This window comes from Notolepis coatsorum, assembly GCF_963971535.1.
Source record: "Notolepis coatsorum genome assembly, chromosome: 6".
NCBI lineage: Eukaryota > Metazoa > Chordata > Actinopteri > Aulopiformes > Paralepididae > Notolepis > Notolepis coatsorum.
In genome coordinates, this window is record NC_140170.1 from 43,257,443 (window position 1) to 43,274,978 (window position 17,536).

Genomic DNA, 17,536 nt, shown 5'->3' on the forward strand with positions numbered 1-17,536 from the left:
TAATGCTATATGATATCATACAATTATTTTGATGCATCTATTTTATGCTACTGCTATAGCTTTATTGTATTCTATTACCATCACCGCTGTAAGGTTGAGAAACCAAAGAAGTATACTGTATTGTATCATGCTTCATGCATGAAGACGTGTGACAAATAAAGAGCTGAATCTTGAATCTTCATTAGTACCAAGAGCAATACTATTTGAAACCTGAATAGATTGTGGAGGCGCTGTCAGAATCCACCGCTGCTGAGCTGCAGATAAACAATGAAAACCACAGAGATCAGCAGTCTCTTCTTCTACAGTTCAGTCATCTAGTGTTGCTACAGTAGACAAACTGTCACTATTTAGCTGTCTAACTATCTCTGCAAAAAAAACGCAGCTGCTTCCACAAATATGCCAGATAATACATTTTTAGTTTAAAGAGAAAGAGAGTTTCTCCGCGACCCGTTGCACACAAGCAGCTAACGTCAGCTCGTCTGCATCTCTGCACCAGTAAGTAAGCTAACTAGCAGCAGTGTGAACTTTGTAAATCAAGTAACAACAACACCACCTGATGAGCGGCACAGTTGACTTTCTAAAGCAACAAGTAAGTTACTAGCTCATCGCATCAAATATATATTGCTGACTATATGTTAATATAATTAGGTATTAATGTACTTTACCTGCCTACGTTTCCTCGTCCCATTCTGATGAATTGAAAATGGGGGACCCTGATGTAAACAAGACGAAAGTCTTTCTCTGGTCTGCATCCCCTTAACAATTGTGTGTATTGAGCTGTACTACTGTATTGTACCCATTCTGCAATCTGTTAATAAAGTTTTCAATCAATCAATCAATCAATCTCTCCACTAACCTTATTATACATACTGTAGGTGTCCTCTGTTACCATACAGCTAATCATTTTTAAATAACCCAGCCTCAACAATAGGCTACAACTGTGAATGAATCATAACTACATACATGGATAATTCCAGAGCACAATCCGAGACTACCTGTCTGCACGGTAGTCTCTTATCGTGTAGGGCAGGCTACTCATTTAACTATGAATGCTTTGCTATGATGAATTGAAAATGGGGGACCCTGATGTAAACAAGACAAAAGTCTTTCTCTGGTCTGCATCCCCTTAACAATTGTGTGTATTGAGCCGTACTGTATTGTACCCATTCTGCAATCTGTTAATACAATTTTCAATCAATCAATGCTTTCACTTGTCGTCAATTCGAAAAACTGGCCCCTGTAAATGTCCCAACCCAACCCCCTCCAATGTACAGTAAATGACGAAGTATGGTTTTGTCAATATTCCAATGTACAGTTTTGCTTGTACAGTTGTACAGTGTCCCCCCCCCACCCCACCTACCCAACCTCCTCCAATGTACAGTTTCTACATCAAATGTATATACACTCTTTTCTGGACTCTTTTTGTATCACAAACAGTACTGTATTTGCAAATCTGGTATGTCATAAATGTATAGATGTAGCAGTACTGTCTATCTGTATGTCATATATGTCCTGATGAATTGAAAATGGGGGACCCTGATGTAAACAAGACGAAAGTCTTTCTCTGGTCTGCATCCCCTTAACAATTGTATGTATTGAGCTGTACTGTACTGCAGGGGTTCCCAAACTTTTAAGGCCGGGGCCCAGAAAATAAGGCGTCATAGAGCCGCGGCCCAATGCACATCGTCTGTTTTTTTTTTTTTTTTTTTTGCCAGGCGACCGATTTTTTAAGCCAAATATCACTTCAATCCTATTAAGTTAGTTCAAGTTAGTTATTCATTTATATGTGCTATTTATGAGAGGGCTAACTTGTTGCAAAATAATAATGATAATAATAATAGCCTCATTAAAATACTATTGTTGCTTCGGTTGTTTTCAGCGTTTTATGTGCATAATCTGTTATTTAGTTTGAAATGTTCGTTGAAATAAGTAGATTTTTCGTTTTTGTTTATTTATTAAGTTAATATAAAACCATATAGTCACATTTTAGAATACAATAGAATAGAATTTTAGAATACAACTAGAAACACTGTCCTGGCCTGCTTCTAAGTTCAGTGGCCTGACAATTTTTTTTTTTTTTTTTTTTTTTTTTTTTTTTTTTAATCATCTCGCGGCCCATCCGTGGCTGCTCGCGGCCCACCTTTGGGTCGCGACCCCGACTTTGGGAACCACTGCAAGTGTACTGTACCCATTCTGCAATCTGTTAATAACGTTTTCAATCAATCAATCAGTCACACACAGATCCGATCGGCAGCCATTCTACAAAAGAAAAGCAGCGATAGTGTCCCTCCTGCTGAACGAGCACAGCTGGCAAAGTCCGATGGAAGAGACAAAATGGTGTGAGAGGAAACCAGCCAATGCGAGACACAGTCCGGTCCCCACGTCTATCACAGCTATGGAGGACGACTCCCCGACCCTGAAGCCCAGACGCATCCAGAACCAGAACGTGGTCCATCGGTTGGAGAGGCGGAGGATCTGCTCGGGCCGGCCCGGGGCACACTGGTACAGAGTCCGCTGCTTCCACCAGAACCTGTTCCCCAACTTCACGGTGGTCAACGTGGAGAAACCACCCTGCTTCCTCAGGAAGTTCTCGCCGGACGGACGCTGCTTCATCGCCTTCTCCTCTGACCAGACCTCTCTGGAGGTAAGAACAGGAAGGGGGTAAGGAAACGTTGAAATGCATCTAATCTCCATTTTCATTGACTTTCTCAGTGCTGTCTACTGTATATACCAGGATAAAAAACACAATCTTCTGAACATACACTTCTGTGTGAATGTGAGAAAAATCTCAAGACAGAAATTACAAAATGGTCTAGCCCTACCATGCCATTTTTATTGTATCCGGATTTAACTTGGATACATTCTTTCCAGGAGTGCGAGTGTCAGGGCTTAACATAAATATGTTTATTCAAAGTCTGGGCGTATCAGAGTTGAACTTGGATACATTCATTCCAGGTATGAGTATCATGGTTTAACCTAGTTATGTTTATTACATGTGTATGAGTATCATGGTTTAACCTAGTTATGTTTATTACATGTGTATTAGTATCAGGGTTTAACCTAGTTATGTTTATTACATGTGTTTTGTATCAGGGTTTAACATACCGGTAGTTAGTTATGTTTATTAGTTACAGGTGTATTGGTATCAGGGGTTAACATAGTTATGTTTATTACAGGAGTATTAGTATCAGGGTTTAACATAGTTATGTTTATTACAGGTATGAATATAATGACCCACCTAACTTGGATACATTTATTCTAGGTACGTGTATAATGACATAACCTAGATACATTCGTTCCAGGTCTATGAGTACCAGGGCTGCCAAGCGGCTCAGGACCTGCTCAGAGGACAGGAGGGAGAGACCCTCTCCACCGCCAACGACCAGCGCTCCCTCAACATCCGAGGCCGCCTGTTCGAGCGCTTCTTCTCCTTACTTCACGTCACAAACGTGGCATCTAATGGAGAGCACCTGAACCGGGAGTGTAGTCTGTTCACAGATGACTGTCGCTATGTCATCGTGGGCTCGGCGGTGTACGTTCCAGAGGAGCCCCCACCCTATTTCTTTGAGGTAACGAGAAGCAGTCCTCAACATCACTTTAACCCTTTCACTACCACACTACAGACGGTTAACCCTTTCACTACCACTACAGACGGTTAACCCTTTCACTACCACACTACAGACGGTTAACCCTTTCACTACCACTACAGACGGTTAACCCTTTCACTACCACACTACAGACGGTTAACCCTTTCACTACCATACTACAGACGGTTAACCCTTTCACTACCACACTACAGAAGGTTAACCTTTCACTACCACACTACAGAAGGTTAACCCTTTCACTACCACACTACAGAAGGTTAACCTTTCACTACCACACTACAGAAGGTTAACCTTTCACTACCACACTACAGAAGGTTAACCCTTTCACTACCACACTACAGAAGGTTAATACTTTCACTATCACACTACAGAAGGTTAACCCTTTCACTACCACACTACAGACGGTTAACCTTTCACTACCACACTACAGAAGGTTAACCTTTCACTACCACACTACAGAAGGTTAACCCTTTCACTACCACACTACAGAAGGTTAATACTTTCACTACCACACTACATAATGTTAACCCTTTCACTACCACACTACAGACGGTTAACCTTTCACTACCACACTACAGAAGGTTAACCTTTCACTACCACACTACAGAAGGTTAACCCTTTCACTACCACACTACAGAAGGTTAATACTTTCACTACCACACTACATAATGTTAACCCTTTCACTACCACACTACATAATGTTAACCCTTTCACTACCATGCTACAGAAGGTTAACCCTTTCACTACCACACTACAGAAGGTTAATACTTTCACTACCACACTACATAAGGTTAACCCTTTCACTACCACACTACAGACGGTTAACCTTTCACTACCACACTACAGAAGGTTAATCTTTCACTACCACACTACAGAAGGTTAACCCTTTCACTACCACACTACAGAAGGTTAATACTTTCACTACCACACTACATAATGTTAACCCTTTCACTACCACACTACATAATGTTAACCCTTTCACTACCATGCTACAGAAGGTTAACCCTTTCACTACCACACTACAGAAGGTTAATACTTTCACTACCACACTACATAAGGTTAACCCTTTCACTACCACACTACAAAGGGTTAACGCTTTCACCACCACACTACAGAAGGTTAACCCTTTCACTACCACACTACAAAGGGTTAACACTTTCACTACCACACTACAGAAGGTTAACCTTTCACAACCACACTACAGACGGTTAACCCTTTGTAGTGTGATAGTGAAACGGCTAAAGCCCCAATCCTTAATTTAAAGAAAAAACGAATGGAGGCATGTCTTCCTTCTCTAGTTGGTCGACTGAACTCTCGTTACTAGAAAATAGGTCCACATTTGCTGTATTTTGTGGCTTTTAGGTTTTACCTACGTTGCGATTTACAATAAGGTTATGATGATTCTAAAGAGCTTGTTTTGTATTTACAGAACAAACAATTTTTTTATGTATATATGAATTAGAGGTGGGCATAGATTAATGTTTTTAATCTAGATTAATCTATCTGCAACCCTGGATTTAATCTAGATTAATCTAGATTAAAATGGCTAAAAAAAAAAAAAAAACTGCCGAAGGCATTCAAAATATGTGTGTTCTACCCAAATAATGACCAGAAGTAAGTCCTTACTTTTTCTTTCCTCCTTATGTTTCTCAGGCCAGGTGGCCCATTACACCATGAGCCCATCTCCCGTTTCCAAAATGCATTACAGACTGTTTGAAAAAGCTGTTTTGCTATGATAATTGGTAATGAAATATCAAAATAATGTTCAATAAGATGTACTTGTGTTTAATAAGTTGTTTTATTCAGAAGTTAACACAAATAAATAATATTACCAGTACAGTATCTAGCACTCTCAGGAGCAAAACAGAAAGAATCATTTCAAACTTGAACTATGTGACATGGCTTGAATCAACTGCTCCAGTGGAATTGCTCAGTGGCCAATGGTGTCAACTGTGGTTGTACTGGGCAGCTCCCAGGTGTGAATGGAACTGTGTGAATGTGAAGCAGGGCGTTAACACAGCACGTTAACGCCGTTAACGGCCCAGCTCTAATATGAATACACCCCACATTTCTATGGTGTCAACAAAGAAAGTGTGAGCATCTGGTTAACTGCCCACTCTCTTTTACAATAAGATCAGAATAAATCCCCAGTAAACATGGTTTATATCAGTGTTTTTGCAAATGTTTTACGCAACAGTATATTTAAGTTCTGTTTCATAGTGGATCCGCTCGGCGTCACTCTAGCACTGCCCTCGCACACGTGCACGCGCACTGAATAAAGACCACAATGTACCTTTAATCCCAATATTTGTCTGACCACACCCCTATCAGCTCACCTACATAAGCAGGTGTGTGGTCACCTGCTCTCCTCCTTTCTCGCTTTCACCACAAGGAAGTGCCTCGGTAGATCCCCACTTGACGTGAATGTGATAGTAGGAGAAGAGTTGGAAAACAAGAGATACATTGACATCATATCTTTATTTTCTCTCTCACTATATTCGAGAAAATATGGCGATATTGTCTTCGTACTGTAGTGTCTGGAAGATGATGATCATTCTAAAAATCCTCCACCGGTTTTCGTATTGGGAGTTCGCGCCGCTACATGCCTTCCAACTGCAGTCCTTGCTGTGTGCTGGTTGCGGTAAAGGCACAGCTGGACTGTAGGACGCGCCGCTGTTGTGAGAAGCGGTGGGTTCCAGGTTTGGTGAGTGATGTTTTGCTTGCGAGCTCTGCTTGTCTGTTAGTGCTATGGGGGCTAGCTGACAATGTTTATGAAAACCGGCCCCAGACTAGGGTCTTTTGTTCAGCCTCTTAGGCGACGGCGGAAGACCTTGGTCTGAAGCCCATTATAATTAACTAGTGGGCCACGACCAATAACACTGGTGATCCCTGTGTTTTCTGGACGAGTGGATGTTTCTCTGTCACCGTGAGGCCCCGTCTTTCATATACAAATGAGAGTATTCCCTCACGAGGAAATATGGGCATGGATGTTCGTTAGTGGAAGATCTGTGTTCAAGTCAGCTACAGCCCATGGGAATTGTGCTGGCCCCGCCGGGTGTTGGTAAAATCACCGTTGTAAAACTGTGTTAACATTTCGTTTCTCTTCTCTCTTAAACAGTGAGGAGGGTTTCAGAACGGCGGCCTGTCTGAGTGATTGTTATATCATTGTGTACAAGTTCAGGTGATAGCTGCTTAGCTTACGTGCTAGTGGTGGCCTACTGTTAGCCAGTCAGCTGTTAGCTGCGGCGCTAGCCTGTTGTGATCACTAGGCTAGGAAACGTTAGCTTGCGTGCTAGTTGTGGCCTACCTAGGCTAGGCTAGGAAACGTTAGCTTGCTGCTATCGGCCGAGGGCGGCCGTTAGCTTAATGCTACACTGTTGAACGTGCTTTGATTATAACATGTTTTAAACACTCTTGACTACGACGTCATCTTTGACAGAGGATGTTCGTCGAACCTGCCCTGAGCCAGGACGGCAAGGACTGCGTCAACAAGGGGGACCGTAGCGGCGGGATGGAGCGGCGACGCTGCCCAGGTCGACAACACAGAACGGCTGTGTTTACTACGGTGCCTTGTTAGAGACTGCAGTTTCGCTTGATCTGCGCTCAAGGTAGGCAAGGTCTGACCAGACCTTGAGCACTTCTTCTTGCTTTCCCTTCTAAATGTTTTGTAAATAACGATGTTTTCCAAAACGAGTGTTGCTGCACTACATTTAGGATACGATGCAAGTTATGTGTGAATTGTCTTGTCACTGGTATTTAGCTTCTCCATGCAAATCGGGTTGATTGTTACAGATGTGAAAATGATCTGGTTTGTTGTGTTGAGAAACATCATGTGTGTTTATGTACTGTGTACTCACAACTAAGGGGGTTAAACTAACCTATAAAGCTATACTTAGTGACATATGAGTAAAGAATGATTCTTTTCTCAACCTGTAATGACAATGAACAGTGTGTTCACATATTAACAGGTTTACCTGTTCAACTGGCCGTATTAAGAGTAAAGTAGGAGGGTTGTGTTTCCCCCCGGTTCCCTGGGGACTTCTTCATCCTCCTCTCAGACATGTTGTTACACTATATTGTGTCACTGTGTGGTAGGGATATGATGTAACCCTTAGCTTGATTGCTGAGGTTGTGCTAAAACTGCTTGAGGAACTTTATTTTCCTAAAGGAAAAGATTGTTTGGTCGCTTTTCGTGTGTGCTTAGCAAGGCATGTGGCCGATACTAATCGAGAATTATGTATTCTCTCATTATGAAAAACGGCGTTCCTCTGTAGAGTGTTTTTGCCATTCTTTTGTAGGTGATGATGGGTTGTGTGTGTCATGTGACCTACAACTGGGTTGGGCTGGCCACAGAAGCACATGTGTAAGTTTGGTACCGGGGCTCTTGGAGAGCCCTCTCTATTCTGTGTTTTTTCCTTAGTAAAAATCAGATAGCAGGTTAGCACATGCGCTGTGTGAAGCTGTTAGACGCTTCATGGAGCTGACTATGACTGCGTCATACTCTTTTTGTCATTACATCGTATCATGGGTGTGGGGTCATAAAGGGGTGAACTGGTAACCTTTCCTCCCCCTTTTTTCTGTTGGTCAGGGGTAAACCCACCTGTCCTTCAAGGTTCCTGTCACGTTGCGGTTCGGCACGTTACAGGGTGAGGGGGGGGGGTTCCTGGTCCCACGCCCTGGAATATTGGGCGTGTGCACCGCAGAAATTCCCCCGCCATAGAGTACGTCACTGTGCGCGTCTCTGTTGGTAGGACTTCCGTGTGCTGTTCAGGTCCATATGATGGATCTGTTTCGGGGGGTGGTCAGGGCTCCTCCTCACGAAGCTCCTATTCGGGCCTTCTGTGAGTTGGGACTCTCCTTCCATGTGAGGGAGCCTCCTCAGAGTACAGAGCCTCCTCCTCAGATTGATAAGGTGAATGGAACCTCAAGAAGGAGTCCTACTCTATTGTGTGTGTATTCGATTCAATTCGATTATTGAGTGTAACTGAGGGGTACAATTCCCTGACTGTATTGATAAGTATGGTATCATTAAACCACTACCGCTTTATGTACTTTAATTACTGGCCATACAGTACACGATATATGAATATGATGAACACTTCCCACAATGAAATCGGTTCCAGTCAAAGGTATTAATCAAGTATTTAATGGAGCAAAAGGTACATAGGATACTTTACATTATTCTTTGAATGCACTTGTAAGGCAAAGGAGTATGCGTAGGTAAATCAATAACGAATGTCCATTCTCTGGTTACGCAGGAGGTAATTATACAACCTGAATCTTAGGGAATTATATCTATCGTACACTAGTAATAGCGGGCGATACTGGAAAGGGTTCCCACTGGTTGTAAGCCAGCAAGGGAGTAGAAGATCTGTCGGTAGTAGGACGTCTGGTCAACGATGACTAGGGAGACTTCAGGTAGAGAAGCCGGTGCAGTAGTCTCTTGATCCACAGACGAATACAGCTTGGTTCTCTTGTAGACTGTAGCTCTACAGTGAAGAAAGCTAGGCGGCCTCAGGCTCTCTGAGCGCCGACTCGACTTGACTCCTCTCGGGGTAAATCCAACACGTGCAGGCGTCGGCGATTATCCGCTCCATAAATCATAGGACCAAAGCAAATATATTCCAGCCGCAAAGGGCTATGTAGTCGTCGGGTAGATTAATCCAGTGTACATGTCCATACGGTTCTCTCCTAGGTCTCCTCGGGTGAAAGCGCCATGCGGTCGGTCCAGCCTGGATAAGAACTCTAGCTAATACGAGAAAGCGTTGGAGATGCTCGTCACTATAGAATTCTAACCGCACGATACACTATACACAAATAGACTATTAAAGACTCAATAGAAATATGTCGCACTCGACGGTATAGCGCCAAACTCTGACAATTCAGTTACTAATTCGCACGCGGTCTCGATGCTCTATTCTGAGGCCAAACAGGCCATACTTCACCGCACGTTGTATCGTGGGTGAGGCTTCACTTAGTGAGTAACATACTAAAAGGACGAAGGGTACGGAGGTAAGGGGCTAAGGGGCTTCTACATTCACCTGCGCCGTATTTATACGCACGGTGCACAAATAGTGCCACTCTCATTTCTGTCGCCGTATCCCTGGGCAGGGCCGGGGCAAGTACAGACATGTCGTGTCGGTGACTTTGAACTTGGCTCCGGGGGCCGGTCCCTGGCGCCGGTGGACCGCTGTCCAATAGGAGAATGAACTATTATGGGCTGGACTAAAGGGATATTCCGTGTATATGTACAAGGAATATACAAGGGATATCAAACGATATACAAATACTATGCAATATATATCAATAAATAAATATATATATTCGGTTTAATCTGATCCTTCGTAAACAGCCGCCCCCTAATTAGTCCCACCTAATTAGCTAAGCAGAGACAGATTAACCGCACTGTCCACTACTCAATGTCTGCTGTGAGGGTCAGTCAGTTCACAAAGTCATGGGGTCATGGTCGTCATCGATAGTATCGGGGAGCCTTGGCAGTTCTATTAGCCTCGCCACGGGTCGGGTGTAGGTCCGCCCTTGGACGAGCACTTCAGCTGCTCGGACCTTTCCGTCGGCACCGGTGATCACTTTGCTTACGCGGCCAGCCGGCCACATAGCTCGGGGTAGTGACTGGTCGATAATCATGACGACTGTTCCTTCTGTCAAATTGTCTCTCTCTTTTACCCATTTCTGGCGGGTCTGTAGAGACGGTAGGTAGTGGAGTAGGAAGCTGTTCCAAAACTTGTCAGCCAATACTTGACTGTACCTCCACATTCTTCGGCCGTTCGCTTCTTCAGGCCTGTACATTGTCTGGGGTAGCACGGGGTCTAGCCGCCCCATCAAGAGTGTGTTGGGGGTGACTGGGTCGACATCTGCTACATCACTTGAGACGTAACCGAGGGGCTTTGAGTTCAATACTCCCTCGATCTCCGTGAGGACTGTCATTAGGACTTCTTCCGCCACGGTCTGGGCCCCAAGCACGGCGTACAGGGCTGTCTTCATTGAACGTACTTCTCGTTCCCAAGTTCCACCGAAGTGAGGTGCGTTCGGGGGATTAAACTGGAAGTCAATCTGGGATGGAGCGAGGTGGGTCTTAAGTTCTGGGCCCATAGCTTGGAAGCTCTCTCTCAGCTCTCTTTCTCCGCCTTTGAAGTTTGTCCCGTGATCAGACAACAATATAGACGGTTTGCCTTTCCGCGATGTGAATCTTCGGAAGGCCATAAGGAATGAGTCTGTGCTCATGGTTGGAAGGAGTTCTATATGTATCGCTCGGGTGGTCATGCATTTGAATACAATACCCCACCGCTTCTCGGTTCTTCTTCCTTTCTTTATATACAGCGGGCCGAAACAGTCCATACCGGTGGAGTGAAAAGGCTTGTCGCCGAGTCGGAGGCGACAGGGAGGTAGGTCAGCCATCCGGGGTATACTGGGCTGCGCTCGCCACTTACGACAGTCTAGACAGGTTCGCTGGAAGCGCCGCACTGCTTCTCTCCCTTGCAGTATCCAATAACGACGTCTGATCTCCGCGAAGACTCTCTCTGCCCCTGCGTGGTGCACATCCTCGTCGTATTTCTTTATGATCAGCTCTGTGACCTTGTGTCGGCTGTTCAAGACTATCGGGTACTTGACGTCATCCGGTAAGTCTGGGGCTCTCCGCAGACGACCACCCACTCTGATGAGACTATGGGCGTCGCTCTCGGGTGCTAGGTGGAGCAGTCTGCTGTCTGATGGGACGGGCTTTGCTCCCTGTAGACAGTCTAGCTCATCGGGGAACGAGTCTCTCTGGGCTCGTTGTAGTAGAAGAAGTTCTGCTTCTTCGTAGTCAGCTGCTGAAATGTCAGTAGTGGGCTGAACCTCTGGGTGGTGCCACAGAAATGTCTTTAGCTGCGCACTCTCTAGGGTGAGGCAATCGTCTATGTCGGGGTTTGTGGAGACGAGTGTGTTCAATCCACAGAACATAGATTTCTTGTTTTCTGCCTCCTCTTTACTCGCCTCCCGTGGGGTGGGTGTAGGCCACTCTTCTTCCGGGAGCTTGAGAAACTCTGGTCCGTCACTGTATGGGTTGTGACGGGTGAGGTCATCCAGGGACATTCCCCGGGTGATGACGTCAGCTGGGTTGTGTTTTGTGTCCACTAGAGCTGCCGCGGTATTGATTATTTCCTTACCGCACAAATTTGCAAAATATTTCCTACCGCCGCGGTTATGCACACAAAAAATTAAAAAAAAAAGTTTGAATGCATTTTTTTTTTTAGTAGTAGTCTACTCTTTATAGCATATAGCCTGCCTCTAGTCTAAATGTCTATTTTTAGAGGATGACTTTGCAGCATGAATATTGTTTGGGATTCGGCAAGCACGCATTAGTTATTGAAAGTGAAACACGGATTCGAAGTTTACCCTCTGGTCGTGCGCCGTTCACTCGGTGTCGCGGGCAGGGGTGGTTACCCCTAACCCCCCCGACCCTTTCTTATTATTATTACTATAAAGTTACTACTTTATAATAAAGGCATTCGTTTTGTGGCATTAACATTATATAGTTATACGTTCAATAACATCAGCGTATTTACCGGACAATAGCAAGGCAAGCAATACTCTATTCATATCTCAGTTCCTTTCTTTGCTCAGAGCGTGCCGAGTTGTCCCATTCTGCGGTCTGTTAATAAAGTTTTCAATCAGACAAGTGTATAGAACGAAGGGCTTTTATTATAACATTCGTTGCAGACAGTAAAATCATTATGTCTCGTTTAGTACTCCTTAGGAGCGATCGTAGTCCACTCCGGCGGAGAGTTAAAGCTAACGTTATTAGCCGTGTTGTGATGATCTGACATTCAGGAAGTAAAAACCTAATACTCGCTTGCCGATTGGTGGTAACACACTGCATGACGCTACAACGTGTGACGCGACTCTCTTCTGACCAATCAGTGGTCTGCAATGTTTCACATGACTTTTCTGGTACCCAATAGGGTCGCTTGGAACCTCGAGAGAGGAGTAGGGTATATCTGCAGAGCCGCAAGCCCAACGAGAGGAGGATAATTTATTATTATTATTATAAAAAACAGCGGTGACGCGGTATTCAGCCTACTCTGCGGTGGCCGTGATGTAACAGCGATACCGCGGTAATGCGGTAATCGCGGCAGCTCTAGTGTCCACATACCTCCAGCTTGCTACTTCTGTTAAATCTTGAATCTCTGTGACTCTGACTCCCACGAAGACCTTGTATCTGCACGAATCAGACCGGATCCATGTGAGTACTGTCGTGGAGTCTGACCACAAGATTGTTCTTTGCACCGGAATGGTGAGTTCACGTTGGATTAACGTGGCGAGGTGCGCTCCTGCTAGGGCTGCGCAGAGCTCTAGACGCGGGATAGATTGTTGCTTTCGTGGGGCTATTCTTGAGCGAGCCAGGATGAAAGCAGTATGTATTTCTCCTCCCTCCTCTCGGGCACGCAAGTAGGCCACCGAACCGTAGGCTACTTCGGAGGCGTCGCTGAAAACGTGCAGGTCCATCTGGCACGTCTCTGGCCTCACTGTGGGTGGGAAGTAGCTGCGGCGTATGTTAACACCTGGGAGTGAGCTGAGTTCCGTCTCCCACTCTCTCCATGTGGATGCAAGGTGTTCGGGTATGGGGTCGTCCCAGCCCTGGTCCTTGTCCCATAACGCTCTTACAATCATCTTTGCCCTGGTGGTGTAAGGTAGAATACATCCCAACGGGTCATATTGTCTGGCGAGTGTTCTGTATACACTCCGTCTGGTGGTCGGTAGTGCAGTCGACCTTCCCTGCTCCTTGGTCAGGGGTGTGTGTTTATAATGGAGCGAGTCTGTTTTGAAGCGCCAGACTAGTCCTAATGTCATTTCTTGGGCTTCTCCTGGGATGGTCGCCATCCAGGTCTCGCTGCTTGCTGCCTTGTCCTCGGGGGAGAGGCTGCGCAATACTTGCGGGTCGCTGCTGGCCCACTGCCTGAGATCAAAGCCGCCTTTGATCAGGGAGGCGCGGAGCTTGAGTAGAAGGGCCTCGGCTTCTTCTGGCGTCGAGACGCTTTGCAGACAGTTGTCCACGTAGAAACTATTTTCTACACTTTTTCGGACCTCTTCATCAGCTGCTCGGTCCTCTGCGACGTGTTTTTGCAGTGCAAACGTAGCACAGCATGGGCTGCATGTGGTTCCGAAAGGGAGGACTTCCCATTGATAGATGGCTGGTTGCTCATCCCCGATCCTCTCTCTCCATAGGAACCGCAGCAGGGGCTTGTCCTCTGGGGAGAGGCTGCGCAATACTGGGGGGTCGCTGCTGGCCCGCTGCCGGAGATCAAAGCCGTCTTTGATCAGGGAGGCGCGGAGCAGCGCACGACGTCGCCAGTCAATTTTCTTTATGTGTCCCGCTGTGATTCACTTGTTAATCTCAGCGCGGTACACAGTCTCTTGAGCGGGGTCTCTGGCTAGGCGCCGCTCTGTGTTCAATAGATACCGCTCCGTCGCTTCTTTTGGGGCGTGGAAGGTGGGCATACCCTCTCGCCTCAAGAGTGGAGTTGCGTATCTCATCACTCCGTTGACTTTGACTCTCTTTGTCCCTTGCTCGAGGAGTGCTATGGCGTAAATGTCTTCCTTGGAACGAATGTCTTTCTTTTCGTTCTTAAAGGGCATTGTCTCTAGTGTCCATAGCCTCTCGACGTGCTGTAGGAGGGTGGTGTCTTCTTCTGTCACTCTGGAGTGGAGGCAGCTAGTGGCTGCTGTTCGGTTAAGAGACTTAGCGAGGGGGCCTTGTAATGTCCATCCTAGGCGGGTCTCGACTGCTGCAGGACAGCCTCTGGGCCCTGTGTGGACCCGGTCAATCGGGACGATGAGGTCTGCATGGTCGGAGCCTATCAGCAGGGTCGGGGTGGCACCGTCTATGAGCGGGATAGGTAGTTGACGCAGGTGCACATATTTATCCATCAGCTTGGCGATGGGGTAGGTGTACTGCGACAGGCCTATTTCTTGGTTGGTGAAAGCATTAGTAATCCTATACCGTCTCTCTGGCTGCCCGCTTGCTGCGATAGTGAAGGAGACATTCTCGCCCTTTATCGTCTTTAGATCTCTTCTTATTGTCCGAATTGTCATCTGGTTTTCGCTCCCCCGCAGCCCCAGCTGGGCCGCAGCGGATGCGAGGAGAAGGGTCTTCTCTGACCCGTCGTCAAGGACGGCGTAAGTGTCCATGACCTTGTCTTGGTAACTCAGTGTTACGCGGACCACCTTTAAGAGCACTCGGGCGCCCCCGCTGCTGGCGGGGTCAATGTACATAACACTTGCCTTTGTGCTGTTTGAGGGTGCGGTCTTTCTTCTGTTACTGTCGTGTAGGACATCTAGGTGGGCTCCGTCACACCGACTACACCTCTTCTTTAAGCGGCACTCGGCTGCCATGTGACTGCTCGCACATCGGTAACAGCGTCGGTTGGACTTTATCCATTGACCCACTTCGTCGGCGGTCATCTTCTTGAATGTGTCACATTGTGACAACCAGTGTTCTTTCTCGCAGTACGGGCACACCATCTTCCACTTCTCTTTCATCGAGGGGGTACTGTGGTTCTTGCTGCTCGGTACTGGTTCTGATTGGTGCATGACAGTCACCAATCTTCGGCCATCGTTTGCTCTCCTAGGTCCCTCTCTGGAGCTTGGTGTGCTCCGCACGAACGTATCCAATCGCAGGCTGCTGACTTCTCTCGCCAGGAAGTCGGCTAGGTCTAGGAGGGATGGCTCGGGACCGTTAGGATCACGGTGGTCTCTTTGCCGCCTGAAGCGCTCTTGTCGGGCGGGCGGAAGCTTCTCTAAAATCCTCTCAAGTTCAAGTTCTTTAATAGTTGTCATACAGAAGTACAGAATACTTTCATACAAAATGCTTCTTACTGTTACGCTCCAGAGACTGTGCTAGACAAGATAGTATCAATAACATAATATAGCATGTAATTTAGAAGAAGAAAAATGAGGTCACAGTGTTCGGTATAGACATATGTACAATGTTCTGAGTTACCATATAATATACAATACTATGCAGTGTACTAATGTACAGTACTATCTAGTGCAAAGCAGAAATGGGATGAGGTACAATTTTAGGTACAATTTACAGTAAGGTGTACGAGTTGTAGTGCAATCCTTCATCAATAAATATAAAGTGTGGGGAGTGGGTGCTACAGTGTGTTTGTTTAAAGTGGGTGTGTGCTATAAAGTGTGTGGAGTGGGTGCTACAGTGTGTTTGTTTAAAGTGAGTGTGTGCGTGTGGATGTGTGTGCTATGTGCGTTTGGTGGTTGTTGTTGTGTAGTGTTCGTTCATTGTTCGTTTAGCAGCCTGATGGCCTGGGGATAGAAGCTTCTTCTGAGTCTTTCTGTGCTCGCCTTGAGACTCCGGTATCGCTTGCCTGACCGCAGCAGTTCAAAGAGGCAGTTGTTCGGGTGACTGGAGTCTTTAATGATTCTCTTAGCCTTGCCCGTGCAACGCTTGTTGTAAATGTTCTGGAGGGTGGGGAGCCCCCCTCCAATTGTGCGTTCGGCTGAACGTGTCACTCTTTGTAGTCTGCTTCGGTCTTGTGCAGTGCTATTCCCAAACCAGGAGGTGATGTTGCCGGTCAAGATGCTCTCAATTGTACATGAGTAGAAGTTCTTAAGGATCTTCTGACTGACTTGGAACTTCCTTAGGCGCCTGAGGAAGTAGAGGCGTTGTCGTGCCTTCTTCACAACACTGTCAATGTGTGTGGTCCATGTCAAGTCCTCGGATATGTAGGCTCCGAGGTACTTAAAGCTGTTGACTCTCTCAACCGGTGCCCCGTCGATGCTGAGGGGGCTGTAGTCCTTGACCCCCGACCTCCTGAAGTCCACAATCATCTCCTTTGTTTTGCTGACGTTCAGGGAGAGGCTGTTTTCCTGGCACCATCCCGCCAGGACCTTGACCTCTTCCAGGTAGGCCCTCTCGTCGTTGGCAGAGATCAGGCCCACCACCACTGTGTCGTCAGCAAATTTGATGATTGTATTGCTACTCCGCTGAGCCACACAGTCGTGTGTGTACAGGGAGTAGAGGAGGGGACTCAGAACACAGCCCTGGGGGGCCCCTATGTTGAGGGTGATGGATGAGGAGGTGCAGTTGCCTGCTCTCACCACCTGGGGTCTGCCAGTCAGGAAGTCCAAGACCCACTGGCAGAGGTCATAGCCCAAGCCCAGGTCCCTGAGCTTGGCTATGAGTATGGAGGGGACTATGGTATTGAATGCCGAGCTGTAGTCGATGAATAGCATTCTCACATAGTTCCCCTGCCTCTTGTCCAGGTGTGATGCTGCTGTGTGCAGCACATGGGCTATGGCGTCCTCCGTGGACCTGTTGGGGCGGTATGCAAATTGCAGGGGGTCCATGTTGATGGGGAGGGAGGAGCAGATGTAGCCCTTTACTAGCTTCTCAAAGCACTTCATGGCTATGGAGGTGAGAGCTACAGGGCGGTAGTCGTTGAGGCAAGCAGGCTTGGATTTTTTGGGTACAGGGATAATAGTGGACTTCTTCAGGCAGGTGGGGATGACAGCCTGTTCTAAGGACAGGTTAAATATGTCAGTGAATACTGGGGCCAGTTGGTCGGCACAGACTTTTAGGACGCGGCCGGGGATGCCGTCCGGACCTGCTGCCTTCCTGATATTCACTTTTTTAAAGGTCCGCCTCACCTCATGCTCTGTTACCCTGAACACTGCGCCTCCATCAGCAGCCGACCCCCCCCCCCCCCATTGCCGTGGCTTGTGAGCTGGTGTTGTTATTACCAGCATCAAACCTCGCATAGAAGGTATTGAGGTCATTTGCTAAGGAGATGTCACTGTTCAGTTTGAGGGAGGCGCCTTTGTAGTCTGTCATCGTTTTGAGCCCCTGCCACATAGCTCTAGAGTCAGCTTGTTCAAACTGGAGTTCAATTTTATCCCTGTAGCGCCGTTTGGCC

The 17,536-nt window shown here is 46.7% G+C and overlaps 1 protein-coding gene across 1 annotated transcript in view; it reads left to right on the forward strand.

Moving 5' to 3' along the window:
• The first annotated feature begins 337 nt into the window (after window positions 1-337).
• Window positions 338-17,536, forward strand: part of det1 (DET1 partner of COP1 E3 ubiquitin ligase) — a 45,693-nt gene continuing 28,494 nt past the window's right edge. The window contains exons 1-3 of the mRNA XM_084317765.1: window positions 338-589; window positions 2,232-2,644; window positions 3,303-3,569. Coding sequence (XP_084173891.1) covers window positions 2,321-2,644; window positions 3,303-3,569 — 591 coding nt within the window. The 5' untranslated portion in view covers window positions 338-589; window positions 2,232-2,320. The remainder of the gene's footprint in view (window positions 590-2,231; window positions 2,645-3,302; window positions 3,570-17,536) is intronic.